Source organism: Falco peregrinus, chromosome 3 (assembly GCF_023634155.1).
Source record: "Falco peregrinus isolate bFalPer1 chromosome 3, bFalPer1.pri, whole genome shotgun sequence".
Lineage (NCBI taxonomy): Eukaryota > Metazoa > Chordata > Aves > Falconiformes > Falconidae > Falco > Falco peregrinus.
Genome location: NC_073723.1, coordinates 37,490,670 through 37,510,080, shown reverse-complemented (window position 1 = coordinate 37,510,080; position 19,411 = coordinate 37,490,670). Strand labels below are relative to the sequence as shown.

The 19,411-nt window shown below is 37.5% G+C and overlaps 1 protein-coding gene across 1 annotated transcript in view; it reads left to right on the top strand.

Moving 5' to 3' along the window:
- The window catches only part of ZBTB10 (zinc finger and BTB domain containing 10), a 32,258-nt gene extending 14,786 nt beyond the window's left edge, over positions 1-17,472 (top strand). Inside the window, exons 3-5 of the mRNA XM_055800104.1 lie at positions 7,186-7,359; positions 9,477-9,652; positions 12,401-17,472. Of these exons, the coding sequence (XP_055656079.1) occupies positions 7,186-7,359; positions 9,477-9,652; positions 12,401-12,706 (656 nt within the window). The 3' untranslated portion in view covers positions 12,707-17,472. The remainder of the gene's footprint in view (positions 1-7,185; positions 7,360-9,476; positions 9,653-12,400) is intronic.
- The last annotated feature ends 1,939 nt before the right edge of the window (positions 17,473-19,411 follow it).

The window sequence follows — 19,411 nt, the reverse complement described above, 5'->3', positions numbered from 1 at the left end:
ACAATTTCAATTTAATGACTAGCCTTCATCAGTGCAGCTTTGTTAGTTACAAGCTTCATCCTGTCATACTGAGAACAATGGAGAGGGGTGTTACCAAGATCAGAGTTGCCATTTTACTGTAAAAATGTAGCCACAATTGCAGAACTTCAGTCACTTCTAGTCTTTCCAGGTCTTTGGAGGGTGTTGAGAGAATGTGATCTTTAAAGCTGGGGGAAAAAAAACAGTAACGTTTGCCTTTCATGGCCAGATCGTTTGTATGAAAAGTGTGAGCTGTGTAAAAGTTCCAATCTTTTACACATTTGCTTGCTTTTGACTTGAGCTGATCCCCTTTCTCTAGGGTGTAATGTTGGGTGTTACACTCTCCTTACAAAGTAACGCCAGTCTGGCAAGCTTCATTTGTCAGGTGCTCCCAGATCCTATTTTGCAGAGCTCCCAAGGAAGTATCTGGATTGGGGTTTTTGTTGTTTTTCTTGGGCTTTTTTTTTTTGTTTTGTTTTTAATTCTAAGGGTTGGGCTGTTTGGTTGGTTTTTTTGTTTGTTTTGGCATTTTTACAGATTTGCACCTCTGTCTTGTTACCTTACTTTTCTCCTAAGCCCAGTGTAAAGACAAAATCCCTTGATATTCCTGGACAAAGTTAGGCTTTGGCAAAGTAAGTCTGAAATGAATGATACTGAGATAACAGTTCAACCCAAGGGTTTTGGTCAATTATACTACTGCTTTTAAGACTGCCTGCAATCAGAGAAGCTAACATGAAGTGAAAATCTCCTTAGCATTTCCTTTCAGCTGTTTTAGCATAAAAAGTTTGGACCAAAACAGTCTTTACATGGTAATGATACCTGTGCTTGTCTTTACATAAGAATAAATACAGATGAAGACCTGTATCAGTTTTTGGTGTATTTCTCACCTACAGTGACATCACTGGTCTTTGATCATGATGATTCTTCTATTTCCTGTCCCTCAAGATGACACTTAATCCTTCCTTTAAGAAAATACGTTTACAAGCTACAGTATGTAGCTGATAAAATGATGGCAATAGCAGTACTCTGATGCTGGTGCAGGACATAGCTAATGGCTTTACTGTGTAGAGAACCCTTGTATCACAGCTAAGATGGGAATAAACTTAACTTTTGGGGGGTTAAATTGGATGCTTTTTTACCCCCTTATTAGGGAGACACTGGCAGCTTTGAGGACAAATCAAACATTTCCTTGGATTTTGTTCTGTAGTTGCTTTTTCAAAGAGTTAGCAAGAAAATAGGAGCAGAACATGATGCCAGGACACTTAATTTGGTTACCAGGGTATCTGAAATGATTGGTCTTTTTTATTGTATTGAAGGTTCATAATCCTAAATGCCAGTCTGTAGGAGTTCCATGTGGCCTTTCAGATGTATATATTCTTGAAAGTCCTACTTATATTAACACTTCAAATACAAGACATGATGAAAAGAGCATGTGAAATGTTTATATTAGAAAGTCCTTGAGTTCTCTTGAATACTTGAGAAAGCTCTTGAGATACATCTTTAAATTGACTTGCTTGCGGTGTTCATGATATCGTCATTGAGCTTACAACATAGTCCAGAAGTTTATGGATGAAGGTATTGTCTTGACAGTGAAGTCAAGAAGGGCCATTTTCCCAAAAACAGCTTGCTGAGTCACCTACAGTTTTAACATCCTTCCTTATCAGTGATCAGGATAGCAGGGCGGAAGACACCCTCAGCAAGTTTGCAGGTGACATCAAATTGGTGGGAATGGTTGATATACCGGGGGGACAGCGTTGGGCTGTCGTTCAGATGGACCTCAACGCTATAGGAATTGACCAACAGGAACCCCCAAGATGTTGTGCAAAGGCAAATATCAAGTCCTGTCTCTGGAAGTAACGACCTTGTGCATCAGTATGTGCTGAGTGGCTGTGTAGTAACTGTGGAGAAGAACCAGGGGGTCCTTGTGGACAGCAAGCTGAATGTGATTCGGTAGTGCATCCTAGGAGCAATGAAGGCCAGCCTCATAGTGGTAGTATTAGCAAGAACATAGCCAGCAGGCTGAAGGAAGTGGTGATAATACCCCTGTACTCGGGACTGGGAAGACCACATTTGAAATCCTGTGCCTGGTTTAGGGCAGCCCAGAAAGATGCCAGTGAGCTGTATGAGCCCAGCAGAGGGGCACTAAGGTGGTTAGGGGGATGAAGAATGTGTTGTCAAGGAGGGGCTGAGGAACTGAATTTATTTAGTATGGAGAAGGCTGAGGGATTTACCTGACATCTTCTACCACCTTAAGGGGGTTACAGAGAAAATGAACCCAGATGCTTTCCAGAGGTGCACAGTGAAAGGTCAAGAGTCAGTTGTCACAAGTTGTAGGTAAGGAAATTCCAGTTGTATATGAAGAAGACTGTTGACCATGAGAGCAGTTGTGCTGGAACAGATTGCTTAGAGGGTTTATGGAATCTCCCATCCTTGCAGATATTTAAAACTTTGCAAGGTCCAAAGCAACATACAGTCCAGCTTTGAAGTTAGTCCTGCTGTGAGTAGGAAGTTGAACTAGGTGACCTTCAGAGGTCTCTTCAGATTTAAGTTTTTGTTTGAATCTGTGATAGTTCCCGAGAATAGTAACTGCCCCACAAATAAATGGTCTGGATGAGGAAAGCTTTTACTATCTTGTGTTTTGCTGACGTAGCCTTTGTGGGAAGAGATCAGCAAAATAGCTTTCTAATGTGAATGGCACCCCTTTCTCAGGGAGGAGTTTTTCAGGGAATATATGATAAGCAAGCTGGAAAAGCAAGTGGTTAATATAGTTGGTATCAATTGATGGTCATCTGGCCGGGTTAGTTGGTGACAGAACTGCCTCCATTTTCAAAGCAAGAAACCATTTTTTTGTGAATGAGAAACAGTAAAAATTAAGAGCAATTGGGAGCAGTACACAGAGTATGAGTAAGATTGCATTGGCAAAATGTCTTCAGTTTCTCTGATCCTTCTGTTGCAAGAGACAGTTGAGAACCCCTTTTCAGAAGCAAGGTTAAAGATGTGCGTAGTACTCTGGGAACAAACGGAGTACAATGTATTTTCTTTCCACCACCTTCCCGGAATGTCAGTCTTGGCAGTGGTGGGTTTGGTTTTTTTTTTTGGTCTGTCAGGTTACCCAACATAAGCAACAAATCCAGCTCTCTAATAGCAATCCAGATTGTCTCAGTAGATTACCGTTGCGCTCTCTACAATCCTTGAAAGCTATGGCCTAATTGCTTATCCTGTCTACTTCCTGTCATTTTTTTTTAATTGACTTGGACGAGCAGTCAATATGAGAAAACCCGGTGGAAAAATAGCATTCTTTCTTTCTTGCTGTATCTAATGCAAAGCTTTGTATTTTCTCCCTCAGTGCACTGTACATCCATATCCCTTTCTATAGTGGCCTGTTTAATGGCTTCTATCATTCATCTTCTCATTAATCTCCTTGATCATCCCCTACTCAGTGATGTCTCCTTTTCTCAAAAAATCAGCATATTTCTGGTTACAGGAAAAAAAGCAGAATTTGTCAAACTGAGGATGTTGCCGCTCAGATATGTTCTGTCTTTCTGGTGATACTCCCTATATTCTTGCCTTCAAAACTGACAATCGGTGTGTCTGACTTCTGGTTATTCTTTTCCCAGAGAATACATACAGTGGAACATAAAATCCTTCCATAAAGTTTGTTAAAGTTTTTGTAAAAGCCTACACAACTACTTCATTGTATTTCAGACTATCTTAATCTCTTCTCAAATTAACATCTTGAGAATTTTAATGCTGATAGTTAATCAGCTTATTTGTATTGCTTTTATTTTGAGTTTGGGTTTGGGTTTTTTGTGGGTTTTTGTTTGGTTGTTTTTTTTTTAAGATCAGGTTACACACAGGAGCTCCAGAATCTACCCATTCTTCTACCCTGTGTGGAGAAGAGCTTAACTGACACTTGAATTATTAACTTATACCTGTTTTAGGAATCAACTAAATTGTAACAAGGTATCTTCAGATCAGAGGAATGTTGTGGTCAGATGACCTGGTCTGGAAATAGAGAACATTATTGCTTCAGATTACCCTTTTCTTAAAAAAAAAAAAAAAAAAAAAAAAAGTTTCTCGCTGCTGTCGCTATTTCCCCCTTTGCATTCCACACCCAATCTACCAGTACAACCACGTACGTAATTGCTTTCAGTCTCCTATCAAAATCATCTGGGTTTAAGTTGACTGGAACAGGTTAGATGTCTATACCTGTAATTTTGCAAGCAGGTTTCAGGGGGCAGTAGCCTGGGTGGGAGGAGGGATGGGAGAAGTTGTTACAAGCCGCAGGGTTCTGTAACATCTTGTAGTTGGCTCAGCTACAGTCAGAAGCTTATCTGATGTAGGCTATATGTCCACTCGGGGAAACTAATAGAGGCTAGGTATTGCACTTCCACTTCACGGTCTATATGCGATTCATGTATTTCCTGTATGGATGAGCCGTTAGACATAAAAAATGCCTTTTTTTGTTTTGTTTTGAACATGTTCTATGTGTGCTTAATCTAGAAAGCAGGTTTTCTAGGTCAAAGAATTATTCTAGGAATAAGCATTAGGTTTAGTTATGATCTCCTTAGTCCTGTACTGTGCAGAGACTGAAGTGTCTGTAACAGCCTTTTATCTTTTGTGGTATCTGTGCTGATGTTCTTTCATGTTATAGCAGGTGTTCTCTTCAAATAGGAGGTAGAAAGATTTAGTAGCTGTTACGTACACTATACAACAGCTCTTAAGTGTGTTTGGCTCTATGCTGGGTCTTCTGTTAAGTTCTAGACCTGTGCAGGGGTTTGAGCTCCTGACTTCCCACAAACTTCAATATCAGCTGTGAGCATAAATGTGCCTAAATAAATTTGTGTTCTCTTAGATCCAGAAGAACTGTCAAATTGACAGCATTATAAATGTGCTCAGCTTGGTACAACTCTGGCTTATGGTCAGTCTTTGTATGCTTATTTTGAAGGAAGCTATACAGTATTGTCTGTGCACAGCATATATGTTACATCTGTCAGCAGTAAAGGCTTAGTGTGTTGATCTTATAGATATTCCTCCCATAAGTGGGGGAAAAAGTGACTGAAATATTTTGATCACTGATCTTTCACTAGTCAAGTAGACAGGACAGCTCTATTAGAGGGGAAAAACCTATGAAGAAAAGGTCTAATATTTTAAACTGGTTATAAAAGTTGTTTTATTTTTTCTCTGCTAAATCCTGAAGCTTGCTTTGATTTGGAGGTTTTTAGCCCTGAGGTAATCATTTTTGCTTTTGCCCAGAACTGTACAACACTGCTTCCTCACTAATCCTTTCTTGCATATTACAGGAGGAAGTTTTACTACTCACCTCAAAGGAATGTGTAGTTGGCATGTCTGTAGGGTGTCTGTGTTCTATTCCTTGAGATGCCATTGCTGGAGTCCATAGCTCCAAATTGAGTAAGGAGTTCTTGTCTCTTTTGGACATAACAGCTATTAGTCAGTAATTAAAAAAAAATTAAAGAATATTTTCCTTGCTACTTTGTTTCTTAGAGGCCAGAGATATTCATTCCCTGACCTCTGCCTCCCCTCCCCCTTCTTTCTTTTTGTACCAAAATAGCAAGGTGGATGAGCTAAAATACTGGGATTTCTCTTCCTTCATCCACTCGAGCTCTGCTTTTTAAAAGCCCTGATGGAATACCTAGTTTGGCAGTTGTGATCCAGCTTTGCTTAGCATTTGCCACTCTCTAACAAATAGGATGGAATTATAAGCTTCCTATTTGTTAATTGATTTCCTCTTTAACTGTTGTCTTATGTTGCAGATGAAACCACTGCTGCCAACTGTACACTGTCTGAGCAGTAAATGAAACTACTGTCTGTGTCTAGTGCTGTAAGGATTTGTAGCCTGTATTTTTTTCCAGTAAAACTGCAAGTGCTGAGTGTTTCAGTATGCAGCTTATCACTAGCTGCTTAAAATTCTAGTTTACACTAAGAGAATTTCCTTTCCAGGAAAAAACACTTAGAATGAGCAGAGTAGGGGCAAAGGAAAGAATCTTTAGACTATTAAAATACACAGTCTCAGACTTGAAAGTAAAAATGTGTCTTTTTGCTATGAAGCCATTCGCAAAAGTTTTTATAACAGTGACATTGGGAATCTAGTGTGAGGACCTGAGTACCACCTGGACAAATAAAAGGAAATCTGCCAGTTTCCACTGCAGTTTAACAACTGTGTGCCTGTGAGGAAAGTAATGGGTTTATGAGTTCATGTTTTCTAACAAACTCTAGTCTTGGGTATTGTGGGGAAGGTTGATTTGCATTCTTGCCAGAAGAGTCTTTGCCCCACAGATAAGGTTTTGTCAAATGCCTGGTGCAGCTTTCTGTTGTACTATTTATAGTTCTCTTCTCTGCACTGTGTTAATAGTGATTCCATAATCACTCATGCAATTCTTGTTACAAGAGTATAGAATTAAACAAGCAAAGATCTCTTTCTTTTTAAGGCACTGTTTACTTTTGAGTGATTTTGTTCTTTTAAAGAGGGGAAAGAAGCTACAAACACCATGCAAACTGCATGAAGAGCTTTTCTAAAGACCAAATGTAAATGTGCAAGCTAGTCTTTTTAAGCTGATATATTCCAAGTAATTAGGGTCTCCTGAATTAATGTGGTTATAGAGTAATGGAGATGATTATTTGAAGAAGGATTTAGTCATAGCTGTAGAATACTTTATATAAATAAAGGTCTTTAAAGCACTTTGTATACCTCTGAGGTATTTTAAAGTAATAAAGAAAATCACACCTCCAGTAGAAAATGTTTACTTTTGTACCAGCTAGATTGCCTGTGGTAGACCAGACAAAGTCACTGCACAAAACAGTTGTAAAGAGAAGCCAGTGGAAAACTTCTTAGCTTTGTCATGATGATAGTGAAGGAATAAATATCCTTACTATAAAGGTTCCTGTAGTATGAAAAAGTCTTCGAAATTTTCTCAGGATAGGGAGAAGAAACGGTGCTGTGGAGAGTAGTTAAGAAGTCTGATTTCACTGAAATTATGGATGCAGTTATTTCTTCACTTCCATATTGAAGATTATGTGAAAAAATATTATAATTACGATTTTAAGGTTTGAAACTTTTTTGTCACAGTTTAAAAAGGATGTATATTTTGCTAAACAGCATGACTGAATTGAGCCTGGGAAGCTAAAGTAAGACTATGTTTGTAATAGGTACTTCAAGTGACTTCAAGTACGGACTGCTGCCGGGTACTTCAAGTGACTTCAAGTACGGACTGCTGCCGGGTACTTCAAGTGACTTCAAGTACGGACTGCTGCCGGGTACTTCAAGTGACTTCAAGTACGGACTGCTGCCAGAATCGTGGCCAAAAGAAGCTTGGGAAAATGGCAAGTATCTCTGATGGGAGAGGATGTTGTTTTTTTGCCTCTGAGAGGAGTTCTTTATCTTCTCTGTCACTGCTGGTAATATTTGATTAATTTGTTTAGAGTTTTCTAAGATTAAGTGTTTACATAATCTTCTTCCATATCATTTGCCTTTCTGGATAGTGTAGATAGGAGTACTTTCTTGGAGGGAGAAAAAAGAATTAAAATGTATAGAAAAGTAAAAACAGAACATGATTTATATCAGCTCTTGTACTATGCCTGAATATGAAGATACCTGAGGTCTTTAATGATCTGATAGCTTCTCCAAACACGCACACACCTTAGTAAGCTGACTACAGATAAATGGGCTTTGAAGTTAACACTTGGATGATGAAGGTACAGAATTAAATGTAATGTTAAAGGTAGATCTCACAGCATACTTCTTGCTATTAAATTTCTTTATTGCAATGAAGTTTTTATTTTTGAATTTGTTGTTTCTTTTTTGACTGAAGAATTACAACTGCATCAAACAACCCTTTTCAGACCTGTGCTATATCACCTACTTTTTCACAGATTCTGTGCCTTTCTTAATAGTTCAAGCAGGCAATTATCTATATATTATTTTTCTGTCTGAAAACATACCAAAAAAACCACCACATCTGAAATAATTGTTGTTAGGTCCTTAACATAGTCTTCAGTAAAAAGAGGATCTTAAGAACTGGGTAATAGTAATGCCTACTTCTTCTCTGTAACTTTTGAGCTATTAGTGGGATGTAGTTTATGGTTTACTTTAAATATTTTGGTTTATTACAGTAGAAGAAATTGGGTCATCAGAAGGTGCAATTCAGTAGCAGGCAAGGGTTTAGAGGTCTGCCTGTTCTTAAACCATTACATTCCCATATTTCTTACGGTCCTGACATCTGCCTGTCTGTCACGCCTCTGTTGATGTGTATAAGACTGCAATTTAAACTTTTTTTGTACTTGCTTTTCTTCATGTAAGCCATTATGTGACACTGTTGACATGCAGCTTGCATGAGTGCTCCAATTATACCAAGACAAACTTTTGAATATTAGCAAAATTTAACTTCGTGTTATGATGGATTTTGAAACTGAGAGAAGGCATCTTAGATGAAGGCGTTCAGGCCCATGCACGTAACACACAATTGCTTTCTTCCTGCCAGCATGAGCATTAAAAACTCATATGCATATAAGCATGAAGCTTTAGCCAGTGCTTTTTGGATGGTTCTAGATGCTTATGATCATGTTCATAACTTCTCATCTGTTATAAGTTGAGCCAGTACCATATTCTTGGAATAATCCTTGCATTCCTGTATGGCCACCTTCATAACTGTCACAGCATCCTGTGCTTTTCAGTTTCACACAGTTACAGGTAGTAAACCCATTTTGCACATATCCTTTGAGCAAGCTCTGTTATCCTTGGCCTAAGGATATGTAAATACCTATTCTTCCATCATAAGAAAGAAATGGGATATTGCTACTTCCAGAAGTTTAGTGTTCTCCTTATTTTTTTCTGCTGTTAGACCAAATTAGACTTTGAGTAAGGAATAGCAAAGGTTTGAGCCAGTAACTTCCCTTTTTAGCTATATAAGAATTGTGCTACCTCTTACTGTCCTACTCCTTTTGTCAATATTTGTTCTTCCTTAGTTAGACTTTCTTTTTTTATTTATCTGTAGAGTCAGATATTGGCAGGCAGTTCTGCACATAATTCTCAATAGAAGGTTAGGGGGGAAGACTGTCTAAATGTCGGAGAGCTAGGGGGTTTCTCATCCCGAATAAAGTATTTGCTGGTATAGGTGACATCTAGAAAATGGAATACCACTAGCTTGTAGCTAATTTACTCTAATGCATGAAATAAAACGTCTTTTCAAAGAATTGATCTGTAATTCTGTAGTAAAAATTCCTTGGTTAGAAGTAGGTATTTTTCTAGCAAAATTGTACGTGCAGAACCTACCAGTATTTGGTTTCTGTAGGCAGGCATTGTCCTGATTTGTCTGATGAAAAGTCACGTGGATGCTTTATTGTTTTGGCACCTGTTTATTTTTGTGCACCAAGCAGAACATATTGAAACAGGTTTTTTTGTGTTTCATCATCTTTTCTCCTGATGGCTTATTATTTTGTAGGTGATTCCTCTGCTTTAATCATGAACAAGTTGAAGTGTCCACACTGTAATTATGTAGCCAAATACAGAAGAACACTAAAGAGACACTTGCTCATTCACACAGGCGTGAGATCTTTCAGTTGTGACATCTGTGGGAAGCTGTTTACTCGAAGAGAACATGTAAAGAGACATTCCTTGGTAGGTAACTGCATGTGTGTGTGTGTGTATGCACATGTATGAGTGGGGTCTTTATGTTTTTTCAAATGTTTTGGTAGCTGGGAGAAACACTGTTCTCTGATTTGCCATAACGTAAATTGTTTTATCTTAATCTAAAATGGATCAAGATAAACATCTCTTTGTGATAACTGTACCTCTTATATTCTTAATGGAAAATGCAGTATCAATTAAGACAATCACTGGAATTCTGATAGAGATAATATCAAGATGATTTTGAAAATGACGTATGAAGAGATGTAAATATTCTGTAGATAACGAAAGGAAATTCTGTCTTGGTGTTACTGTAATAGAATAGCATGTAGTATTGTCCTGTAATGCTGCACCACCATTTTCTGTGAGGATACCCTGTTAATCAGCAATTGCGTGATATCCTGGGGTAGTTCCAAAATACTTCACAACTAGAGAAAGCTATAGTATAGTATTTACTGTAAGGTTCAGAAAGAATGAAAAATATCTGAGATGCAGAAAGTAAATGTCCTTCTGACTTGTATTGTACCAGTACCATAATCAGCAGTTGAGCTTACCCTGCCCTGTGCATGTTGTGTAACTCAGGATTTGACTTGAGTACTGTTTATCTGAGGATCCAGAGAGAATTTTGTCATGGGTATTTTGCAGGTACTTTGTGTCTAGTCTGTAAGGAAATTAGGACTTCGTTATAATATTTACTGTATAAAGTCCAGGGTGTGTTTTAAGGGAGTAATAAAAGCAAGATCATATTGGTGGTGAAAAGTAATAACATTTCTCCAAGCTGTGATTTAAAAAAAAACAACTCATTTTGCAGATACTCAGAACAGGTTAGTACATGAAATGGGGTAAATCGCACTTCTCCATTTTGGTAGCTTTCCTTAGCCCTTTGCGAACCAGTGGACCACCTTTCTCCCTCATGAGGGTGTTCCCCAAGTCTCTGTAGCCTTCTCGCAGTTGGCCTTTTGTTCCACAGCAAGTAGAAAAAGTGGTTGTGAGTTTCCAAGTTCTAATGGGGATGCAGGAAAGAGCTTTTGGTGTAAGTCTTTCTAACTTTCCTTTCTAGCCTGTGCTATCATGAAATGAAGTTCCTGTTAGCTAGTAACATTATTATAAGTAAATAATAACCTGAGTGATACCAAGATGTAATTCTAGAAGATAGTTATGAGACCACTGTAGTAATTTTAAGTATTCCTTAAGTGGTTGTGAAGGTAGGGCAGCTGTATTAACAGATCCTGTGTAATTTTTAGAACCAGCGTCTTTTTTTTGTTCCACTGGAGTTCTTTCATCTTAGATACACATCTTTCCACCCTGCTACTGCTGCCTTTCTTCCTTCTCCCATACCACCTGGTGAAGGCTTAGATGCTCAAAGGGGTGGAGGTACCCATAATGTTACCAAGCTAGAAGGATATTTTGTGCTGTAGTGTATGGAGGTGACTGCAGGGATGGAGGTGATGAGTGGTACAAGGTAACTGTGGCTGGGCAGAGGAGGTTAGGTCGTTACCACCTTATTGGTGGGTGATACAGTGTAACACGTCCCAGCAGCTACTCCTTCCTTTGTGGCTCACCAGGGAAGGTAGCAACAGTGGGTGGTAGGCAGTCTACCAGGAAGAGTATGATAGGACTACAGGTTCCTGTCCTACAGTATCTAACAAGTTTTTGTAGCTGAAGACTTTTTCCCTCCAGATTAGGAGTTGGTCAGACAGGGTGAAAATAGCTATAGAGTGAGCTCAGCCCAGCCCTGTGCTGTAACTGAAGTGTGCTGTCCCCGATGGAGTCAGAACACTTTTTTTGCCCCCTATCCCCCTGTTCAACAAATGCCTCAAACATTCTGCTCTGTGTGACACGTTATCATAACAAGTCTAGAGGCTGAGGAAAGAACATGTAGTATCAGATGTACAGATTACACAGTGGGACTAAAGTAACTTTATATATTGATCTTGGGTTTTTTCCTCTTACCTGCATGGTAATTTCTGTTTTGTTTTAAATGGTAACTTTTTCAATGTGACCTCAAATGAGATATTTAAGCACATAATTGTAATCTGTTTTGAGGACACCAGACAGTAGAAAGAAGTCTTCAACTTAATTTTTTTCCAAGATGCTAACTATTATACCTGGTTGCTGAATTCAGTTACTTGAACAAGTAACGTATTCCTGAATTCAAAATTTAAATCTATGTTTAGTTAAGTTAGTCACCAGCAGCCTTCTGATTTTGCACACAAGCTCACTTACATACAAGACAAAAAATTCACCAAAGGCACCTGGAAAGGTTATGTTGGAGAGAGGTGTCATGGAAGAAGGATCTTGCTTTTTGAATTCTTGCAGATTTTATTAACTCCTGCTTGTTCTTAATGTTTCTAGGACTTAAAATTACAAAGGCAGTTTTCTAAATGAGATACAATCCTGCGTGCAACATAAATGCTTATACTGTTCTCATTGCCTTTCAGAGCCTTGCTCTATACAGTGAGTAGTCATAAAAAGAACACTCACCTGCTTACAGAACAGGCAGCTATTCAGCTACCTGCTGAACAGTAAGCAGGTAGTTTGGTTGTGGGCAATAGCTCATGTAGTCAAAATGGATGTCTATTAGTGCTTCTCTTTCTCTGAACAGTGTTGGGGATTCTTTTGGAAGAGTTCAAAAATTAATTTTTGTATTGGCAATTATTATTAATAGTTTTCTACTACTATACACAAATGCAACCTGATACATACGTTTTCAGCTGTTAATATTTCTCTTCCATATAGGTGCATAAAAAGGATAAAAAGTATAAATGTATGGTGTGTAAGAAGATTTTCATGCTAGCAGCCAGCGTTGGAATAAGACATGGATCACGACGTTACGGAGTTTGTGTAGACTGTGCAGATAAATCTCAACCTGGAGGGCAAGAGGGAGCAGACCAGGTGCAGGACACAGATTTCCCTAGGGATGAAGAATACGAGGAAAATGAAGTGGGAGAAGGTGATGAGGAGCTTGGTGATGATGTAGAAGAACAGAACGACCAGTCTCGATGGGATGAATCTGGGGAAGTTTGTATGCCTTTAGATGACTGACAGAGCATATGACTTCAGGGTGCTGCAAATGGACACTATATGGATTGACTATTTGAATTTTTGGACTGAAGGCTTGCGAAATATGGTACAGGCTGGATGGTAGTTATGTTGCTGTGAAAAATGTAGGGTCAAAGCCTTATAGCAAAAAAGGATTATTAATTTTTTAATGATATTTGCACAGGACTGTACAGCATACAACCATTTGGTTGAATTATACAGAGTCCTCACATCTACAGTCAGTTATGAAAAGAAAAATGTATTTTTTATTATTTATAGGATATAGCTACTTGGGTCCTATTCAGACATAGTAGTAACTGTACTTACGTTACACATTCATGTATCTGTTAACATGAATGAAGAAAATGGCAACTTGGTATGGAAATACAAAGACAGCTTTCCCAAATCCACTTGTACGTTGTCAGTGAACCAGTGAAGCTAATCTGAGCTAGTGGCTCTTGTTTCCACAAGCATGTCTTTACCATACAAACCTTACCTCTCCCGTACTCTAGTAGGTGAAAGCCAATCATTTAAATATGCATCACAGGTAATGCCAACACCGTATGGAAATTTGGTTTTAAAACTTTTGGCTCTATGCTGGCAAGTGTTATAGGTGATAAGCACTGGAGAAGTTAATAATGGCATTAATTTAGTGTCTGTTTCTTCACAGTCTTGAATTTTCAAGAAGGTTGCTCTTGATTCATCAGTTCCAAAATGATCTTGCAGAAGGAATGACCAATAATGAAACAGTAGACTGATCAGAGCATGGGTAACTCTTCTACCACTTAGTCTAAAGAGACAGTCATGCTGAAAGGTATCCGATGTAATAATGTTTCCTCCTTCCAAGGCCCCCTCCTCTCAAACTTTTTTAATTCCCTGGTGTATACCTCAGTCCCACGGAATAAAAATACAAGAAATGGAGAAAGTGTCATATTAAAAGACTTCTTGGTTGATAACTTTACTTGTCCGGTTTTTTGCTAGTTTGTGATGTGAATTGGACACTAGGCTATTGTGCCCATCGTTTGTCATTAAAATGAACACAAATAATTTTTTATTCTTTTGTACTTAATGGGTTGTTGCTAGTCTTTAATATAAACCGATTATATTTAACTTGTTGACTTAATTTGCTGGGATTTTTTTTTTTAAGAAAAACAAACAGTCCAAAGCAAAATAAATGCTTTTTGAGTTGTCTACTTTTCAGGATGATATACTCCCTACACTCTTTATTTCAAATTTTCTAGGAGGCGTTGAAACTTGAATTTTTGTAGCCACGTGGATTTTTTTCCTGAGCATGTAATACTTGTACCAATGATTTCAGGCCTCTTTCATAGGGAGGGGAGGGCATTACACCTTCATCTTAAACTCCTCTGTGTTGTCTAGCCTAAGGCAAATGAATTCAGGCAATCATTGGAACAATACATCTGATGTACTATTATGTCACGACGAGTAAATATGCAGAGCATTTATCATGATACATAGCTAGGCCAGTGTGACAGTACTGTATAAAAACCAGTTGAGGGTCACCCTATTTTTCAGCTTTGTTTAATTTTAAAATGAGTATATTTTTTCCTATTTTATATCGGGTAACTAAATTATGCTAGTTGTGTGGATAACTTTGAACTATGCTTTGACGGACAGAATCTTAATGGTGCTCCATCTGATCAAAGTTGGTATATATTTAAAAGAGACAAGCTTTACTGTTGTCCTTTACATCAGTAGAACAGTAACATAATGTTAAGACGTTCTTTTTGCTGATTGAAGCTAAGTTTGAACTACAGTTATATGGGAATTAAAATGCTTTTTTTTATCATCCACTTGTTTCATTAGTAGTTTCCACATCATTGTAAACCTGACAGATGATTAGTTTTTGGGGGGAGGGTGGGTGCCTTTTTTTTTTTTTTGTTACACTGAAGAATACATCTTATTCTCATTGTTCTAGACTAAAATGAGTAATGTGTAATTCTGGTGGGGTCCAAAGTAGAAATTAGTTGGGCAAAGATGATATGAATGAAAAAATATTTTAAACGTTAAAGTAATGTTCTGCTTTGTGAATATGTAAGTATAGCATAAAGATTTTTCCATCCCATTTATCCCCTTTAAAATCATAGTTTACAATTGGTAGATCTGTCTATATATATAAATATATATATATCTGAAATTCACCTAAATCTGCTTTAATTAGAATACTGCTCACTTAATGCTTAGAAACTGGACCTGGCTCTACATTCTTAATGTATTTTCCTTTTTTGTTTTGTTTTGGGGTTTTTTTTTTTTCCCTCAAGGTATGAACTTATTATCTTGGAACTGAATCTTCTTTTGCTACTTAAATCATTTATGTATATCTGGTAAATTATGACCAAATTTGTTGTTAGACTGCATACAGTAAATTGAAATATACACTTGGTACACTACAGAATTGTTGTGCTTTTGTTCTGGTTATATTTGGAAAAGCAGGCTTTGATAGAAATTAGTGTTACTTATAAATATTCAGTTGTTATTCACTGGCCTTAATATTCTGTTGCATTGTGACAATCGTTGATTCCTTGGTGATACTTAACTGCTTGCTTTTAGAAGTTGCATCAAAATGCCCTTAGGAAGGTTGGAGGGAGAGGGATGACTAATGAAATGTGACACTAGTTCTTTAGCAAATGGTGTGAAATAGCTTAATGGAGACCCACTGTTCTTATATTGGAGAACCAAAAGAATTTGTTTGGGTGCTATCTTTTCTGAGCTGTTTATTCAAAAGTTATTTTAAATATATTACTTTGGGGAGCTCTAAATTGATAAAAGTAAATTTCCAAATAATTACCTTAAAAGGGACAGTTCAAGTTTATTTATTATAAAAAGCAGGAAGAGATTTCTGTTTGCACTGGACGTAGTCTTCCCTCTTAAACCCTGGAGCTATGCTGTAGTAACATGGCAGTGAATTTTGGTTTGGTGTTGAGTTTGGGGGTAGGGGGTTTTTTTCCTCTTTAAAAGAAGAAAGACTAGTGTGCTTTAACTGTCATTCTTATCAAATTAAAAGATACCCAGTCTTTTATTTTGTCTTCTGATGAAATATTTCTCAAACCAAATGTCTGAGATTTGCTTATTTGGGGCAGTGCCACGCAAGAGTAGTTCATGAAAAGAATCAGGTATGTTATAAAATCAGACTAACAGAGTTCTGATGTTGGGATTCCCCCCCTTCTGTGGTTTTTTTTTTGTTTGCTTGGTTTTTTACCTTGTCTCTTCAAGCAGTGGCAGTTATCTTTTAGAAATAAGCATACAGAGCACTTTCTGGTAGGGAACTGCAATGCAGAACAAAATAAAATCAGTAAGTAAATTCACTTTCATTAAAGTAGGTGTGATGTAGGGAGGACAGACAACATAAAATGCATTTGTCTTACGCTAATGTTACTACAATGCAATAGCAAGCTCCTTCCAGTTGTAATGTCATTTGCATCTTGCAGGAGAAATGGCATTTTTTTTTAATTGTGTAGAAAATTTCATAGTTCAGTTTGCAAACAGATCTTCTGGTAAAATCATTTCCTGAAGTGAAACCAGTTTTGAAAGCCAGAAATGATACTTGGTTGTCAGCACAGTGGTGCACCCTAAGAAGTAAGAGTTGAAATTACAGGTCCCCATAGTATATACACTGTTACTTTTTGACATGCATATACTTCTGCAAATGCAGTTTTCACCTATTACTACATGCCCCTCTTCCCTCTGAAAACAGTGTTACCCGTAGGTGAAGAAAAGTTTGGGGCCGGGACACTGGCATGTAGTAGGCTTCTAGCTGCAGGTCACAGCAGTAATGCTGTTAGCAGAAGATGCTTTCTTTGCCTAGCTTTACGTTGGTAAGGCCTTTAATAGGATTTTCTTTATTGAGGCCAATCTGGTTTGTTTGCTTTAAGTTTTGCTTCATTTGACTTTTCCTGTTCTTGCCACTCGATAACATGAGTCTCCCACCAAATATTTATATAGTCTGCTGACTCCATACAGATGCAGAAATAACTTTGCAAGAACTGTGCCTTATTGGCTGTTACATTGTATGTTGTTGTATTTAAATGGCTTTGGAAACTAACAAGAGAAATTAAAGCAAGATAATTGACACCAGCAGCAGCCCAAAAAACTTGTGCCAAAAGAAGGTGAAAAAGGAGAAAAATGTTGAATGCAATGTGATGAGAAAAAGGCTTTTGGATTTGAGTTGTTACAATTCCTCTAGTTTGCTACTTGAATGTTTCGAACAACCCACTGCGTTTCTTTCTAGCACAATTTGGTGACAAGCTTCTGATGAAGAAGCTGTACAAGAAGTCCACTTTTGAGTTTATTTTGTGTCTCCAGAATGTGGTTCATGCTCTGTAGAGGTAGTACCACTGAGTAGTTTTCTGTAGGTATTTTACGATGTAGCCTTCTGTTAATATCCCTTTTCACTATGTAATTAGTTTCCCATTTTTTTTATTTGATAAATGTTTGCTCCTTAGAACTGAGATTTGCCTTTTATATGTTTCAATAGCACATTACTGCGTTTCACTAAACAGTATGGTAAAGGTTAAATATTGACACAATGAACACAAGACATAAGTTGCTTTTCATATAGTATCCTTTAACAAACCTATAATAAAATAAGTCTTTTGTAATAAAGAAAACACAGGTTAATCCAGGCATTGCTAGCTGAACCTTTTGAGATGTTGGAAGATCCCACGTATAATTCACTATGGGTTTTTAAAATACTTTTCTGTGAAAAAAGGTAAAATACACTAGAAGGATCCTATGACCTAAACTGGAGGGGGGAAAAAAAAAAATGGCTGAGTACTTTGTATGTAACATTATTGCAATTTGAAGCAATTGTTTAAAATAAGCTTTATATTAATGTTTTTCTTACCTGAATTGATTTGGATTAGTGACTTGGGAATACAGACACAAGTAATTTCTCACTAACATTGGTATGGAAACATAATTTCCAGACTTCTAATACTATGCGCACCAGTCTTTTTAAGTTACCATGCTGCAAATAAATATAAAAAATGACTGTTTCTTTCTATCTATTTTTAACTGTGCCCTGCCTCCTTCCCCTCCACAAGTATATGCAGAGAGAATTCTTTGGATGGGTAAGTATTAATGTACAGTCATTTGCTGCAAATGACTTAATTTCTGCTTCTGATATAGAATTACATTTATGGAAAGTAGAGTTTATTTTAAGGTTGTATTTTAAGCTTTTCTCATAATAAGGCAGATCACTTTTAAGATAGGTAGCTTCCAAAAACCAGCATCCCAGATAAGGTGTGTTTACCTAAAACTGGATTTTAGGCAAACTTTAGTGCAACTTTGAGATCACTTAAGGGACACTTTAGACATTCTAGTGTGTACCAGAAGGATTGGATCCCCTCAGAAGTGCAGTTGCACTGTGTGTGCCCAAAACATTTACCTTGGTGTTTTGTTCCTCTCTCTAGCCCCACCAGCCTGAGATGTTTGGAAGAAATGCTTTCTCCTGGGTTTCCCAAAAGCTGCTTGGCTGAATAATGCCGGATGTGTGTTTGGACTGATCCTTTGGCTTCTGTTGTCATCTTACTTGAGTGTTATTTTTAGTGGGTAATGCACAAGTGGTTTCATTAAGTTAAAAAATTATCAGCCTTTTCTAAGTCCTCTCAAGGATTGAAAACTTCAGAATTTTGTTTGCCCTGTTAGCGAAAACTTTAGGTTCTCTATCCTGGATAGACAAGTCTGCTTGTATGTATTGACTTGGATACTAGAGGGTTCTGAAGACTAAGGCTTCTGTCTGATTAGCTTTTCTGACTAGCTGGCTCTGCACAGCTCTATCTGATACATAGATAAAGAACATAAAAAAAATTGTCTTGTCGGGGACAATAGCTCTGTTTTTGGGATAGCCTTGAAGATAACCTGCAGGCCATTGAACAAACTTCTGGATTACTTTTAAAATTATCTGAATGGCATTTCTCAGAATTGTTTCAAGACTTCAATATATTTTCAGCTTGTTAATTAAATGCTATATAGTAATGCGATGTTTTCTTGTTAAATATATGTAAACTCTTACATTATCTCTAAGTATGTTAGGAAAAGAGCTTCAGATTCCACAGGATAGTGTTAACTTTGTAGCTAGAAAGTAGCAGCAGGAGAAGAAACGTTTGTAAAAATTCAGCAAATTCAGTCTAATTAAGAATTAAAATAGGGACAGCAAGCAGTTGTAGAAGATGAGCTGTAAAGTTTGTAGGAGGGTCATGAGAAAAGCTTGTTCTGAATGAAATGGTCTCTCCTAGCTTTCCGAATGGATCTGAAGTCTAGGTGCATTCATCAAGGACAGGAAGAGATGCTTATCTTTGCAGCATGGTTGAGCTGATGTTGTAAATTCCTTAACTCTTGCAATGCTCACCTCCAAAGGATAGGCCTAATATCAGGCTTCTAAGCAGTCATCTTCTTTCTAGCCCTTTAACTTGAAAACATCTACAGATTAACTGTTAAAAGATGCCAAATTTATGCTGAGAAACAGCCTAAGTTATTTTCAGATCAAATGAGTGTGTGATTATACCACCTCAATGCCTTTATTTCCCAAATTCATAACAGTGGAGTCATAGTACTAGTTCAGTTCATTCAAAGGTTTTCTTAATACTGAATACGAAAACTGCCAGTTTGATTGGAAAATGGTAACTGTGTCCCACTCCTATTAACTCTTAAAATGCCTCTAGCTTGGAAGGTTTGCTTTTATCAGTC